Source organism: Hemibagrus wyckioides, linkage group LG01, assembly GCF_019097595.1.
Source record: "Hemibagrus wyckioides isolate EC202008001 linkage group LG01, SWU_Hwy_1.0, whole genome shotgun sequence".
In the NCBI taxonomy this organism is placed as follows: domain Eukaryota; kingdom Metazoa; phylum Chordata; class Actinopteri; order Siluriformes; family Bagridae; genus Hemibagrus; species Hemibagrus wyckioides.
The window spans coordinates 28,916,077-28,932,712 of record NC_080710.1 but is presented as its reverse complement, the minus strand read 5'-3'; the positions used below and the strand labels follow the sequence as shown (position 1 = coordinate 28,932,712).

General features: G+C 42.2%; 1 protein-coding gene across 2 annotated transcripts in view; it reads left to right on the top strand.

Moving 5' to 3' along the window:
- The window catches only part of wdr37 (WD repeat domain 37), a 38,893-nt gene extending 24,364 nt beyond the window's left edge, over positions 1–14,529 (top strand). For both annotated transcript variants that reach the window (XM_058380934.1, XM_058381012.1), the window contains 5 exons: positions 143–377; positions 1,203–1,344; positions 9,111–9,245; positions 9,347–9,461; positions 11,727–14,529. In XM_058380934.1, coding sequence (XP_058236917.1) covers positions 143–377; positions 1,203–1,344; positions 9,111–9,245; positions 9,347–9,461; positions 11,727–11,858 — 759 coding nt within the window. In that variant the 3' untranslated portion in view covers positions 11,859–14,529. The remainder of the gene's footprint in view (positions 1–142; positions 378–1,202; positions 1,345–9,110; positions 9,246–9,346; positions 9,462–11,726) is intronic.
- The last annotated feature ends 2,107 nt before the right edge of the window (positions 14,530–16,636 follow it).

The window sequence follows — 16,636 nt, the reverse complement described above, 5'->3', positions numbered from 1 at the left end:
TTTATTTATTTATTTTTTTTTACATCTCTGTTTTACACCCCCCCCTTATTTTTCTTTCCTTTTGTTTAAAGATGAAGTGATGTTTACTCTTCTCTCTCTCTCTCTCTCTCTCTCTCCCCCTCTCTCCTCATGATGAACTCAGGCGTCGCTGGATGACGACGTGGATTTCTCCGATAAGGACGACGCAGACGGAGACGCCGACGGACCGAACGAGTGTCCCACAGTGCGTGTAGCCAGCACCACTCTGAAGAGCCACCAGGGTGTGGTGATCGCTGCCGACTGGCTCGTCGGTGGCAAACAAGTCGTCACCGCATCCTGGGACCGAGCGGCCAATTTATACGACGTGGAAACCTCCGAACTCGTCCACACACTCACGGGTCAGTCAGTAGGTTTATCAGCTAATATTGTCCTGTACATATGATAACCTTCTTATATTCTGCTAAGAGCAAGCATAGGATAATATTATATATTTGTCTGTTTATGTTTGTTGTTTTCTTATGTTGTTTCTCATGTAAAGCTGCTTTGAGACAACGCTCTTTGTTAAAAGCGCTATACAAATAAAATTGAATTGAATTGAATTGAATAGGACAGAGCTTCCCAAACTTCAGAGGGGTAAGGCCCCCCAGGCTCCACGACCCCCCCCCAACCTCTTTGTTTAAAAAATACAGCATATTGATTAATAGTATAAAGATATATTTAATAAAGCAGATTGTCTCTTTGCACAAAATTATCAACATTTATTAACTAGTTTGTAAGAATTTCATGTGAATTATGAGAACTACCATAAAATGTAATATTTTTATATCCTGGGGAAAATAAGATGATGTAAACATTCTTTACAAATATATTTAAATCCATACTGTCTACATACTGTCTGCATACTATTTACAATTACATTGAATTAAAGTGTGTAACAGAAGCTTTTTATATTCTATTCTAAAATATTTTAGTTATTTTAATATTTTTAATTACGCCCCCCCCCCGCAGTACCGCTACGGCCCACCAGGTGTGCAGGAAGTGACAAATCACTTAAATAATGTAAAACAAATGAATAATGTTTTTACTCTGGACCAATTTAGTGTGATTGTGACATGGACTGACCATCTCTGCTACTTCCTTCCAAGCTCTTCGAGATGTCTGTGTAACAACTTAACGAGAGGTCATATATGTGTGTGTGTGTGTGTGTGTGTGTGTGTATGTAGGTCACGATCAGGAGCTGACCCACTGCTGCACTCACCCCACCCAGCGGCTGGTGGTCACCTCATCCCGCGACACCACCTTTCGCCTGTGGGACTTCAGAGATCCGTCCATCCACTCGGTCAACGTCTTCCAGGGCCACACTGAGTGAGTGTACACTTCACCTCACCCTTCTAAAGCCTAGTCAAACACTGCACTAAATACTCTTATTTAACCAAGGAGGTGACTGCTGGACTACAAACCTGCTCATGCAATTGACCAAATGGCAAACAGTTCATTTTTATGATTGAATTCTTTGTTGACTTTTGGTTTAATTTTCTTTTTTCCCCTACATGTGATTCATCATGCTTTGTCTCGGTGTAAAAAAAAAAAAAAAGCAAGATAGCAGCACTTAGAAGCTGTATCTTATAAATATAAAGTGTCTCACTACTTAATAATTATTACTTACGAAGTTCAAAAATATTACTTTTCATTTCAAGTCTTGATATCTCATAATTATGGCTTAGTGTGTCAAAGTCTAAAACATTGATCTTATTAAGGCTTAGTATCTTCAAGTAAAAAGCTTTTATCTCATAATTATGCCTCAATATCTCAAAGTTCTAACCTTTTATTTCATAATTAAGACTTAGAAGGATCTTAAAATTAAAACTGTGCATCTTAAACATTTTCTCATAATCATGACTTAATATCTCTAACCTAACCTTCTAACCTTTTATCTCATCATGGCCGAGTATCTCGTCAGTATTGTCTCATCAGTATTATTTAGTATCTCAAAGTTAGAATCTTTTGTCTCGTATTATCTTGTATCTTAAAATTCTAACTGTGTATCTCAATTGAAACTTGTTATCTCGTAATCATGACTCGGTATCTCAAAGACATAACCTTTTGTCTCATAATTATTAGACTTGGTATCACAGAATTCTGATTTAGTATCTCAGAAATATAACTCTGTATATCATACTTTAGAGTTCATATACTATATATATACATCCTATGTGTTTAAGTGGATTTGAGTTGAGGAAATGGACTTCCACAGTAGCATGTCATCCTGAATAAAATCTCTAGGCGAGATAAAGATGGCTGTCTATAGCTTAGCTTAGCAACAAGTGAGGCATTCTTTGTAACAAACAAGCAAGGCGATAGCCTATACCTTGTGGGTTTTTCTCCACAGATGAGGCTTTTGTGGAAAGGATGGATGAATTGTGGTCTCTAGGAAGCCAGAATGGCTGTGTTTAGTGCACTTGCTGTTGATTTAGTGTGTACTGTGCACCGAAGAGACACTTCTTGCCGCCATGTAGAAGTGTTTTATCTCAGGTGTCAGATTTTTTCATCATTGCTGACAGATTCTGTTTGAGTGTTAGTATCCTTTTCCCAATTTTTTCTCCACTTTTTCCTCCAGCTTTATCCGCACTTTCTTATCCTTTCAGGAGTTTAAGATACTTTGCAGTCACACAAACAGCCACCAGATGGCAGTACAGCACCTGAAACACTGAAAAGTGTTCACTCTCTTGTCGTTCACTCTAATACCATTCCCTCACGGTTGTAGACCACTAGCGTAACCTTTCATTGTCGTGATTTAGCGGTGTTACTAGCAGAAAACCACTCCTTAATTATAGCGACATCTTTGTATTTGGTCTCGCTGGGTGATTTCAGAACCTGAGGAATGATGGGAAATGTCTATTTGAGCTCCTTCTGTGAAAATCCTGGCCTGTCAGCTTCCCTGCTGGAGGGTGGAGCTAGAGCGTAATGGTGTGAGAGTGGAACGGCCGCTTAAGTCTCTGATCTCCTCAGTATTATACACTCCTCGCTACGACATGCATAATTCCGTCAGATCCCACTCTAATGCCCACCAATAGACAATCAGCGTAATGAGATTAGCTGTCGAAGCACAGGGCGTTTCCTCGCTGTCACACTCCTCAAAGCTTAGACAATTAGCACTTTGCTCTCGCAGTGCCAGGCTGAGGAGTTCACACCAAGGATCATCACAAAGACCGAGGATCCTGGATATGTCATATCGATAGCTGAGATAAAGCACAGGATTAATACATCATTAATGTTTCCATATGATATGAGCAGTCTGTTCATCCATACATCCTTCTCCCAGTTTAGTTGTGTCTGTCCATCCATCTCCCAGATTGGTTGTGTCCCTCTATCTATCCATCCCTTCTTCTCCCAGTTTTGTTTGTGCCCATCCATCCATCCATCCATCCATCTCCCAGTCTAACTGTATCCATCTGTCCTTCTCCCAGTTTGGATCCATCCATCCATCCATCCATCTCACAGTCTAACTGTATCTGTCTATCTCTCTCCCAGTTTGGCTCCATCCATCCATCCATGTATCCATCCATCCATCCATCCATCCATGTATCCATCTATCCTTCTCCCAGTTTGGCTGTATCCATCCATCCATCCATCCATCCAGTTTAACTGTGTTCATCTATTCTTCTTCCAATTTGGTTGTAGCCATCCATCCATCTATCCCTGCATCCCCCAGTTTAGTCATATCCACCCATTCCTACCCAGTTTATTTGCACCATCTGTTCTTTTCATAGTTTAGTCATAATCATCTTTCCAGTTTTATGTCCATCCATCTCCCTATTTATTCATTTACATTTGTCCTTCTCACAGTATAATCGAATTCATCTTTCATTTTATTTGAAACAATTCATTCTTTTCATAGTTTAGTTCTTTGTTCCATCTCCCAGGTTTGTTATTTCCATCCCTTCTCCCAGTTTAGCCATATCTACCCATGTTTTTCCAGTTTAGTCGTATCTATCCCTTCTTCCACCAGTTTAGTCATATCTACCCATATTTGTCTCCCAGTTTAGTCGTATCTATCCATTTGCTCCCAGTTTAGTCATATCTACCCATTCTTTTCTCCCAGTTTATTCGTATCTACCCATTCATATCTATCCCTCCTTCTCCCAATTCAGCCGTATCTACCTATTCTTCTCCCAGTTTAGCTGTATTTACCCGTTTTTTTCCCAGTTTAGCCGTATCTACCCATTCTTCTCCCAGTTAAGCTGTATCTACCCATTTTTCTTCCAGTTTAGCCGTATCTACCCATTCTTCTCCCAGTTTAGCTGTATCTACCCATTTTTCTCCCAGTTTAGTCGTTTGTGGGATGGCGGATGCTTTGCGATGCACACTGGTGGCATGAAAGCTAATAATTTTAGCCTATGGATTCACTCTCACACATTTGCTCAGCTGTGAAGATGTTTGCATTGAAAGTTTGGAAGGTTTTTGTTTGTACACGCGCACACACACACACACACACACATACACACACACACACACTCATCTTACAGACATTTAGCAAGAGCAAATAAAAAGCATTTCTGTGCGCTTCAGTGTGATGAAGTGCGACAGGCCTCATCATTTCCTCGTGGATGATTGTTTGGCCCAAGCGACTCTTTAGATTTAAATTTCCAAGCAGACCTCAGCATCACTTTGAGAAGTGTTGCCATGGTAATGGGTTAATTAGCAGCGGCTTGTGGTCAAGTATCAATTCAGAGCCGCTGATGGAGTCGAGCTCGAACGCATTGGACTGTTGAATATCTTGTTTGTTTCTGGTTGCTTTTCATTTCATATTAAACATCCAGAACAGATTATAGTATTTGAAGGGGTTTGACCCGACAGCCCTAGTATGCATTGTGTATTTGTGCACGTGTATGTGAGCAAAAGATGGCTGAGGGTTGTAAAGAGGTGTGTGTGTGTGTGTATGTGTGTGTGATACACTGTGATGTAGTGGAGTAGCACTGTCAGCAGGAGTTCATGCTCGACTGCTTGGGGACCGCAAGATGAATGAGTTGCACCCTAAACCCCACATCGAGATCACCACACACACACTCATCTACACTCATCTACACTCTTCCTCACATCTATTCTTCTCTTCTCTTTCTTTTCATCTATTTCTCATCTATTTCTCATCTCTTTTCATTTATTTTTCTCTTCTCATTATTTTTTCTCTTCTTTTCTTTTCTCATCTTGTCTCTTCTCTTCTCTTCATTTATTCTTCTCTCTTATCTTCTCTTCTTTTCTATATTCTTCTCTTCTCTTCTCTTCTCTTCTCTTCTCTTCTCTTCTCTTCTCTTCTCTTCTCTTCTCTTCTCTTCTCTTCTCTTCTTTATTCTTCTCTTCTCTTCTCCCATTTCATCCTTTTTTATGCCTTCTCTCTTTTCTTCCTCACCCATTCATCACCTTCTCCTTCTCTCTCTAGCTCTTTCCTACTTTCCACTTTCTTCCTCTTTCCTTCTCTCCTCCTCATCTTTGCCCTTCCCTGCTCCTCCTCTCCTGTGCTTGTATTCTGAATCCCTTATCCAGAGCCACTTACAGAAGTGCTTGTGTGTAAATAATAAAAAATAAAAGTGTTGGGAGTTAAGTTTAGTCACGTGTCTTCCATTTACTTTATGTTTAGCTGATGTTCAGCAGCAGGGTGCATGTAACATCACTCTCCATACACTTTCCCGGTGTGGTTTACTGTAGAAAAGTTTAGGATTTTTCCTTCTTTTTTTTCTTTCTTCCTGTATCAGTCGACATATGCCAGTCTCACTTGATTAGCTCTGCGCCTCTGGAGGCTTGATGAGATCAGCATTGCGGCATATGGGCCTTCTGTGGCAGCAATCGCGAATCTTCCAGCTCTTTACACAAAGCAGAGAGCTGGAAGAATCACTCTGTGTGTGTGTGTGTGTGTGTGTGTGTGTGTGTGTGTGTGTGTGAAGTGCGGTCACAGATTTCACACACTTACCAAGAGGAAAAACAGCTAGAGAGTTCTAGCTTCAGGAGACGAGAGGTCTGTGTGTGTGTGTGCTTCATGCTCAGATGTAATTATGGGTAATGAAGTCTGACACTGTGTGGTGGTTTTCAAAAGGACAGCAGGCTCAGTGCCGGGCACGTATCACCTCCTAATTGTGTGATATTAGCGCATGACTCGCTAACGAGTGGCACAAATGAGAAGTGGCAGAAGCCTCGCTGTACTCCGTGTGTCTGCTCACTGAGATCCTGGAGACCTCTCACCCCAGCACGGGCGTCTGACTCGCTATTCAAACACACACACACACATTAATAAATGAAGACATGTTACAGTTTGGGAATTCAGAAGCAGTGAGCGCAGTATGGATGTTGTGGTGTGAATAGTAGGAGCACGATTGTGTCTTTGAAAGAGGTTTAGAAATCTGTCTGTATGTCTGTATATCTCACGAGGTCTGTCTGTCTGTCTGTCTCTCTCTCTCTCTCTCTCTCTCTGTATGGACATCTGGTGAGGTCTGTCTGTTATACCTGGCTAACTTTGTTTATATGTCTGAATAAGTCTCTCTCTTTTTCTGTCTCTCTTTCTGTTTGTCTAATGCAGTCTGTCTGTCTACCTCTGTCTGTCTGTCTGTCTGTCTGTCTGTCTATCTATCTATCTATCTATCTATCTGTCTGTCTGTCTGTCTGTCTGTCTGTCTGTCTGCCTTCATGTATTTCTGTCTCCTGTATGTTTGTCTGCCTGACTAGCTGGCTAACTGTTTTTCTATCTCCCTGTCTGTCTGTCTCTCTGTCTGCCTGCCTATTTGTCAGACTGGCTGGCTTACTCTGTCTTTGTTTTTCTGTCATCCTGTCTGTCTGTATGCCTTTCTGTCTGTCTCCATGTCTGACTAGCTGACTAACTCTGTCTTTCTGACTCCTTGACTGTTTGTATGACTTTTTGTCTTTCTGACTGTATTTCTGCCTTCTTGTTGCCTTTCTCTCTGACTGTCTGTCTTTCTGTCTCCTGTCTGTCTGTCTATCTGTCTGCTTGTCTCCCTGTCTGTCTGCCTTTCTGTCTCCCTGTCTGTCTGTCTGTCTGTCTGTAAATCTTACTAACTCAAAATAATTCTAAAGTCAAAAGAAAACTCTACAATCAAAAACAGTGGAGAGTTTAAAAACCTTGGCAGTGAAAAATAAGAGTAAGAGGTGTAGCATGTTTACACTAAATCTTTTGTCCTGTGTTTCTTCATCATCTCTTCATCACTGCTGTGAATTCTCCTCGTCTCATATTCACAAACTTTCCCCTTCCCCTGACAAGCCTCGACCTTGCTCGTCATTGGCTCTCAGGAGACACGGAACATTTACCAAAATACCGTCAGAGCTCTAATAGGGTTTTAATCAAGCTTTTAATCTATTACCCCAACCTCCTGATACCCCGCCCCTCCCCTCTACCCGCATGCTCCCGTGGCACGCCGCGATGTCAGAAAGTGTTTCCACGCTTCGCTTTCGATGTGAGCTGCTCCGGAGCGTGCCAGGAGCAGCCATTAGCGCCAGCAGAGCCCGGGCCTGGATCCCTTAATGCAGCAGAATTTAGCCCTAATTAAACCTTGATATCATGTCAATTCAAATTAGCCAGGCTAGCAGCTACTGCGCCGACTAGCCTGGACTGTGCTAATTTAAATCAGGAAGCAGAACAGAGGATGAAGTTGAAACCTCCCAGAACACAGAACACACACACGCACACACTTGCTCTTTCTCTCTCTCTACTTTTGTAATTCTGCCAGCTCAACCAGGAGGGAGGAGGGAAGATGAGAGGAGGCAGAATGTTAGCGGAGAGTGACACAGTAGATTAGAAATATTCGGTCCATTAAATTAGTGTGGCTGACCTCTGTGTGTGTGTGTGTGTGTGTGTGTGTTTGGAAGAAGCCCTGGTTTCATACTGAATTTATAATCCTCTATTCAGTGTCAGTTTGAACTTTTGCCTTCTCTCGACGTGTCCTCTAAACGAGTGACCACATCGTCGCCAATGCTTATAGCATGGCTAACTAAATACCAAACACAGGGAAAAGGTCAAAGGTCACATGGTCTACAGGGCTTCCAAACACGCTCTTATTCAATTATCTTATAATAATGAAAGATCGTCTGATCACAGCCTGGTCGGTGTGTGTGCTGCCAGTATTTTTGCACCACTTTTTCGTTTGCATAATGTTGTTTATTAGTCATGTACGTTCTCTCCAAGATGTGGTCTGTGTGTATTAGTATGAGTGAAGGAGGCGTGGCCTCTGTGTGTATTAGTACGAGTGAAGGAGGTGTGACCTCTGTGTCTATGTCAGTACCAGTGAAGGAGGCGTGGCCCCTGTGTGTGTGTGTATCTGTACTAGTGAAGGAGGCGTGGCCTCTGTGTGTGTCAGTACCAGTGAAGGAGGTGTGGCCCCTGTGTGTGTATGTCAGTACCAGTGAAAGAGGCGTGGCCCCTGTGTGTGTGTGTATCTGTACTAGTGAAGGAGGCGTGGCCTCTGTGTGTGTCAGTACCAGTGAAGGAGGTGTGGCCCCTGTGTGTGTATGTCAGTACCAGTGAAGGAGGCGTGCCCCCTGTGTGTGTATATGTATCTGTACTAGTGAAGGAGGCGTGGCCTCTGTGTGTGTCAGTACCAGTAAAGGAGGTGTGGCCTCTGTGTGTATTAGTACTAGTGAAGGAGGTCTGGCCTCTGTGTGTGTATCAGGACCAATGAAGGAGGTGTGGCCTCTGTGTGTGTATGTATCTGTACCAGTGAAGGTGTGGCCTCTGTCTGTGTATCAGTACCAGTTAAGGAGGCGTGCTCTCTGTGTGTATGTATTAGTACTGGTGAAGGAGGCATGGCCTGTGTGTGTATCAGTACTAGTGAAGGAGGTGTGGCCTCTGTTTGTGTATCAGTGCCAGTGAGGGAGGTGTGGCCTCTGCTTGTATATCAGTACCAGTGAAGGAGGCGTGGCCTCTGTGTGTGTCGGAATCAGTGCAGGAGCTGTGGCCTCTGTGTGTATCAGTACTAGTGCAGGAGGCGTGGCCTCTGTGTGTATGTGTGTGTATCAGTACCAGTGAAGGAGGTGTGGCCTCTGTGTATGTATGTATCTGGACCAGTGAAGGAGGCATGACCTCTGTTTGTGTATCAGTGCTATTCTGATACGTGTGTGTGTGTGTGTTGCAGCACGGTGACGTCAGCTGTGTTCACAGTAGGAGACAACGTGGTGTCTGGCAGTGACGATCGCACCGTCAAGGTGTGGGACCTAAAGAACATGAGGTCGCCGATAGCAACCATCCGCACCGACTCGGCTGTAAACAGGTAACACAGAGGCGGTGACGGAGCTGATGCTCTGAGCTGATGTTCCTATCATTTTGTGTTTATTCAGAGGTTGTGTGTCTTTCTTTCCTCCTGGTGTGTAGGATAAGTGTCTCAGCGAACCAGAGGATCATCGCACTGCCCCACGACAACAGACAGGTCCGGCTGTTCGATATGACCGGGGTTCGACTGGCCCGCCTTCCACGCAGCAACAGACAGGTGTGTGTATGTGTGTGTGTGAATATTAATTAGTATGTAGCCTTCAGGTGTTTGTGTGGCATTATAGTGGTCTTAAGGGCTCATCTTTTTGGTGTGGTTGTGTATCATATATGTGTGTGTGTGTTTGTGTATCATATGTTTGTGTGTGGGTTTAAGATTTATTTGTGTAACCTTTGTGAAACATGGTTGACGTTTGCGTATTTGCGTGCAACTAAAGGGTGTGACATTAAAGTATAGCAGATGTCATTGTTTGTCTAGGGTTAATGAGTGTGTAGGTTTAAGGTGTGTGTGTGTGTGTGTACCATAAATGCTTATTTGTGTAGCATGAACGTGTGATGTTTGGCTGTTGTTTGTGTGGAAGTGTGTGTTTGTCTAGCATTAAGGTGTGTTTGTGTAACAAATGTTTTTGTGTAGCATTAAGGTATGTTTTCTAGGCTTTAAGGTCTATTTGTGTTACAGAGGTGTGTGTGTGACTTTAACGGATGTGTGTAGCATAAATGCATGTTGTGTAGCACTAACATGTTTGTGCTGCATAGAGGTGTGTGTGTTTGTATTCTGTTGAGTTTTTGATGTGTGTTTGTGTAGTTTTGAGGTATTTGTGTAACATAAATGTGTGTGTAGAATAAATGTTTGTGTAGCATTGTTAGTGTGTTTGTGTAGCATAAATGTGTGTTTGTACAGCATTATTGTTGTGTACTGCAATGTGTTTGTGTAACAAATGTGTGCTTGTGTTGTGTTATGGTGTGTTTGTGTAGCATTGTAGTCTGTTTGTGTAGCAGTGTAGTGTGTTTGTGTAGCATTATGGTTTGTTTGTGTAGCATAAATGTGTGTATTGTAGTGTTATGGGTTGTTTGTGTAGAATAAATGTGTTTGTGTAGCATTAATGTGTTTTTGTGTAACATAAATGTGTGTTTGTTTTGTGCTATGGTTTGTGTATCATTGTGGTGTGTTTGTGTAACAAATGTGTGTTGTAGCGTTATGGTGTGTTTGTGTAGCATAAATGTGTGTTTGTGTAGCGTTATGATTTGTTTGTGTAGCGTTATGGTGAGTTTGTGTAGCATAAATGTGTGTTTGTGTAGCGTTATGATTTGTTTGTGTAGCGTTATGGTGAGTTTGTGTAGCATAAATGTGTGTTTGTGTAGCGTTATGATTTGTTTGTGTAGCGTTATGGTGAGTTTGTGTAGCATAAATGTGTGTTTGTGTAGCGTTATGGTGAGTTTGTGTAGCGTTATGGTGAGTTTGTGTAGCATAAATGTGTGTTTGTGTAGCGTTATGGTGAGTTTGTGTAGCATAAATGTGTGTTTGTGTAGCGTTATGATTTGTTTGTGTAGCGTTATGGTGAGTTTGTGTAGCATAAATGTGAGTTTGTGTAGCGTTATGATTTGTTTGTGTAGCGTTATGGTGTGTTTGTGTAGCATAAATGTGTGTTTGTGTAGCGTTATGATTTGTTTGTGTAGCGTTATGGTGAGTTTGTGTAGCATAAATGTGTGTTTGTGTAGCGTTATGGTGAGTTTGTGTAGCGTTATGGTGTGTTTGTGTAGCATAAATGTGTGTTTGTGTAGCGTTATGATTTGTTTGTGTAGCGTTATGGTGAGTTTGTGTAGCATAAATGTGTGTTTGTGTAGCGTTATGGTGAGTTTGTGTAGCGTTATGGTGAGTTTGTGTAGCATAAATGTGTGTTTGTGTAGCGTTATGATTTGTTTGTGTAGCGTTATGGTGAGTTTGTGTAGCATAAATGTGTGTTTGTGTAGCGTTATGGTGAGTTTGTGTAGCGTTATGGTGTGTTTGTGTAGCGTTATGGTGAGTTTGTGTAGCATAAATGTGTGTTTGTGTAGCGTTATGATTTGTTTGTGTAGCGTTATGGTGAGTTTGTGTAGCATAAATGTGTGTTTGTGTAGCGTTATGGTGAGTTTGTGTAGCGTTATGGTGAGTTTGTGTAGCGTTATGGTGAGTTTGTGTAGCATAAATGTGTGTTTGTGTAGCGTTATGATTTGTTTGTGTAGCGTTATGGTGAGTTTGTGTAGCATAAATGTGTGTTTGTGTAGCGTTATGGTGAGTTTGTGTAGCATTATGGTGAGTTTGTGTAGCATAAATGTGTGTTTGTGTAGCATTATGGTGAGTTTGTGTAGCATAAATGTGTGTTTGTGTGATATCCAGTCGTTCAGGTATTTGTCAAGCATTAAAATGTTTATGTAGCCTAAATATATGTTTCTGTGCTTTTGTTTTTCCTAACACTCTTGTGTGTGTGTGTGTGTGTGTGTGTAGGGTCATCGGCGCATGGTGTGCTGCTCGGTGTGGAACGAAGAGAACCAGGCGTGTAACCTGTTCACGTGTGGCTTCGATCGGCAGGCCATCGGCTGGAACATCAACATTCCCGCTCTGCTGCAGGACAAGTGAACATACACACACACACACTCACACACACAGACACACACACTCACACACACACACACACACTTTCCTCATACCTACATGAAGCAGGCACGGTTAAGCACACAAGACTCTCTTTATCGATGTATTGATTTCTCGTGTGTGTGTGTGTGTGTGTGTGAATGATGAGCACACACACTGCCAGCGTGACAATCACACACTTTAACGCTGACTCACATCAGTCAGGTGGATCATCGTATAGTCAGAGTGAGAGATTTCTGCCTGCTTCTGTTCCTCCTTCAGGTATTCAGGTGGGTGATATAGCAACATGGCAACCCGGCTGAACGCTACACAACTGCGCCATGACACAATTTCCTCACAATATCAACACACTAGTATGAAATAAAAAAAATAAATTAGTAAAAAATTATTAAAAATAAATAAATTAATTAATTAAATTTCAGCTACCTGAAATCTGCCTAGCAACAGGAATCTGATTGGCTGACAGCCTTTTACACCTTTACTACCAGTTTCTCTGAAGACTTCCTATTAAAGTAAGGAATAATACAAATAGGGGGCGTGCTTTTAGAGGAAAATAATCAACGATGGGACGGAGTGATACCTCTACATCGTAACACAAATTCAGTTCATTTCCTCTAAGTGTTTTATTCCTCTTTTATTCCACCAACGATTACGCCGCTTCATTATTGTTCTGTTTATCTAATTAAAGTTAGCGTTTACGTTATATTAAATACAATCAGCTCTTCTTTTCCTTTCTTTTCTTTACTTTAATACGTATGGATCATCTGACTGAGAAACCGGGAAGTGTAAATAAAGCTCTGACACTGGAGACTCCTTCCATAACTGATCTCATTAGACAAAAATTCACCGTTTTATTAATCTATTATTAACTTCGTCCTCCACCGTGGAAATGCCTGTTATTGAGCCTTTTACTAGAAACGATAGCATATTAGGATAAGCGCTTAAATGTTAATGTTAATATTTATATTAATGTGATTTCAGTTATGGTCAGAAATATAATGTGCCTGAGCCAAAGCAACATCGTCTGATTTCAGGATTTAACACCACTTATCTTCTCATATACACCGATCTGGCATAACATTATGACCACTAACGTGCCGTGAATAAGACTGATGATCTCCTCATCATGGCACCTGTTAGTGGGTGGGATGTATTAGCCAGCAAGTGAACATTTTGTCCTCAAAGTTGATGTGTTAGAAGCAGGAAAAATGGACCAGCGTAAGGATTTGAGCGAGTTTGACGAAGGGCCAAATTGTGATGGCTAGACCAGTGGATCAGAGCATCTCCAAAACTGCAGCTCTTGTGGAGTGTTCCCGGTCTGCAGTGGTCAGTATCTATCAAAAGTGGTCCAAGGATGTGAACCAGTGGTGAACCAGTGACAGGGTCATGGGCGGCCGAGGCACATTGATGTGCATCGGGAGCGACGGCTGACCCGTGTGATCCGATCCAACAGAAGAGCTACTGTTGGTCAAATTGCTGAAGAAGTTAAAGCTGGTTCTGAAAGAAAGGTGTCAGAATACACAGTGCAGGACGGGTCAGGGCTGTTTTGGCAGCAAAAGGGGGACCAACAGAATATCAGGCATAATGTTATGCCTGATCGGTGTATTTTGCTTTATTCCATCATCATCGATTGTAAAATTTAGAAAAAATAAATTTAATTCTATGCCATATCACCCACCTGTATTGAGTTGTATGTCTGAGAGGAAAGTTCTCTCGGACACTGCAATTTTTGTTCTCGCCAGATTTAAAGAAATCAGTAATGATATATTTCTATTTATATATTTTTTCTTTCCTTTATTATCTCTCACTCAGTTCAAGCCAAGAGTAGAGAATACATGCTAATACGCTTCAAATCCTTGCTTCCTCCCCAGCTCCTGCTCCTGTTATGTTCAGTCACACTTCAGCATTACTCTCTATATTATTTTTAGTTCCTTTTCTGTGCTGGATGTACAGAGATTTTTATTGCGCACAATCACAATGTGTTGTATAAAATACTGCGTTAAATGTTAAACAGTTACCCTGTGTAAAAAATGACGGACGGTACTTGCTCGTGCCGTACACACACACACACACACACACACTTTCTGCTGAAGAACAGTATTGCTTTAATCATTTTCTGCATGAAAAATCTCGCTGTCTGTCAGATGCTGTTGTGATCGCTGTGTAATTTGATTTTCCGAAGTGAAAAATATCAAATGTGAACGTGTTAATGGCGTTTTTTATGAATAGAGTTAAACGATGTGTGTGTGTGTGTATCACGTTTAATTTGGCACGACTCTTATGACCTGTTAGACAGGAGGCTAAACATTGCGTTAGATCGATGTCCGATGACCGATGTCTCTTACGGCGCTGTAGGACAAGAACCGTCACCAGACACTAGATTAGACGTTATTGATATCGGACTAGACGTCCTGTGGTTAGTCCTCTCTCTCTCACACACACACTGTCACGTGGACGTGCGCTGGGCTTGGAGTGTTTTCATAAACTCGCCGTAAAACTATAGCGTAAGTGAGACGTCTGAATAGAAACTATAATAATGTATAAAAGCTGTGATGGTGGAAATGTGTATAGTGAACCTAGAGATAATGTGTTCCACTTAAACACATCTGTACCACATGACTACATGATGTAAATAAACGTCATTGTCAGAAAATGAGCACTGTGTGACTTTCTCAGATATTTGTGTTGCATTAAAACTCTTCAAATAAATGTGCTTGGTTACTGCACTGAATTAAAGAGACCACGCCTTCTTCACTGGAACTGATACACACAGAGGCCACGCCTCCTTCACTGGTACTGACACACACACACACATATAGGCCATGCTTTCTTCAGTGGTACTGATATACACACACAGACCACACCTCCTTCACTGGTACTGATGTGCAAAGAGACCACACCTCCTTCACTGGTACTGATGCACACACACAGGCCATGCCTCCTTCACTGGTACTGACACACAGAGATCATGCCTCCTTCACTGCTACTGATACACACACATAGGCCACGCCTCCTTCACTGGTACTGATTCACACAAAGATGCCACACCTTCTTCACTGGTACTGATACACACACACAGGCCACGCCTCCTTCACTGGTACTGATTCACACAAAGATGCCACACCTTCTTCACTGGTACTGACACACACATACAGAGACCACGCCTCCTTCACTGGTACTGATACACACACACAGGCCACGCCTCCTTCACTGGTACTGATTCACACAAAGATGCCACACCTTCTTCACTGGTACTGACACACACATACAGAGACCACGCGTCCTTCACTGGTACTGATACACACACAGGCCACGCCTCCTTCACTGGTACTGATTCACACAAAGATGCCATGCCTTCTTCACTGGTACTGATTCACACAAAGATGCCATGCCTTCTTCACTGGTACTGATTCACACAAAGATGCCACACCTTCTTCACTGGTACTGACACACACATACAGAGACCACGCCTCCTTCACTGGTACTGATTCACACACACAGGCCACGCCTCCTTCACTGGTACTGATTCACACAAAGATGCCACACCTTCTTCACTGGTACTGACACACACATACAGAGACCACGCGTCCTTCACTGGTACTGATACACACACAGGCCACGCCTCCTTCACTGGTACTGATTCACACAAAGAGGCCACACCTTCTTCACTGGTACTGATACACACACACAGGCCACACCTCCTTCACTGGTACTGATTCACACAAAGAGGCCACACCTTCTTCACTGGTACTGATACACACACACACACACACACACACAGGCCACGCCTCCATCACTGGTACTGATTCACACAAAGATGCCACACCTTCTTCACTGGTACTGACACACACATACAGGGACCACGCCTCCTTCACTGGTACAAATACACACACACAGAGGCCACGCCTACTTCACTGGAACTGACACATATACAGAAGCCATGCCTCCTTGATTGGTATTGACACACACACACAGAGGCCACACTTCCTTCACTGGTACTGATACACACACAGGCCACACCTCCTTCACTGATGGAGGTTGTATTCTTGATTCTGATTGGTTAGAAGATGTGGATTTATTTTCAATAACATTAATATTTTTATAGTAACATCTCATTTACAGGGACGCTCCACATACAAAGAATAAAATCAGTGAAATGTTTGAAACGGTGGGGAAATGTTTCTTTAGCCTTCATTGGAAGGAGTCTCCAGTGTCAGCCATGCCTCTTGAGGTAAAGCTGCATTTTTGTTTTAATAATCTGAAGAGAAAAAGAAAAATAGCATCTGATGGAATGACTGTTTACAGCTGCTGAGTGATAATGGGACCAGATTTGTTTTGGACATTGAATATAACGATAAATGGACAACGTGTTGTAGTGGAAGCAGGAAACAAATCAACCTCAGGATGAAGACAGTGACTCAGAAACGTTGATTAGTTTCTTTTAACCACACCCCCTGAAGTGTTTTATTAACTTTTCCATTAGTAGTTTGAGAATAACCGTATACATTAATTTCCCTCAGATTTTTACCCGAGTCTGTTCATTATCTGAGTCTGTTCATTACCCGAGTCTGTTCATTACCCGAGTCTGTTCATTACCCGAGTCTGTTCATTACCCGAGTCTGTTCATTACCCGAGTCTGTTCATTACCCGAGTCTGTTCATTACCCGAGTCTGTTCATTATCTGAGTCTGTTCATTACCCGAGTCTGTTCATTACCCGAGTCTGTTTATTATCTGAGTCTGTTCATTACCCGAGTCTGTTCAT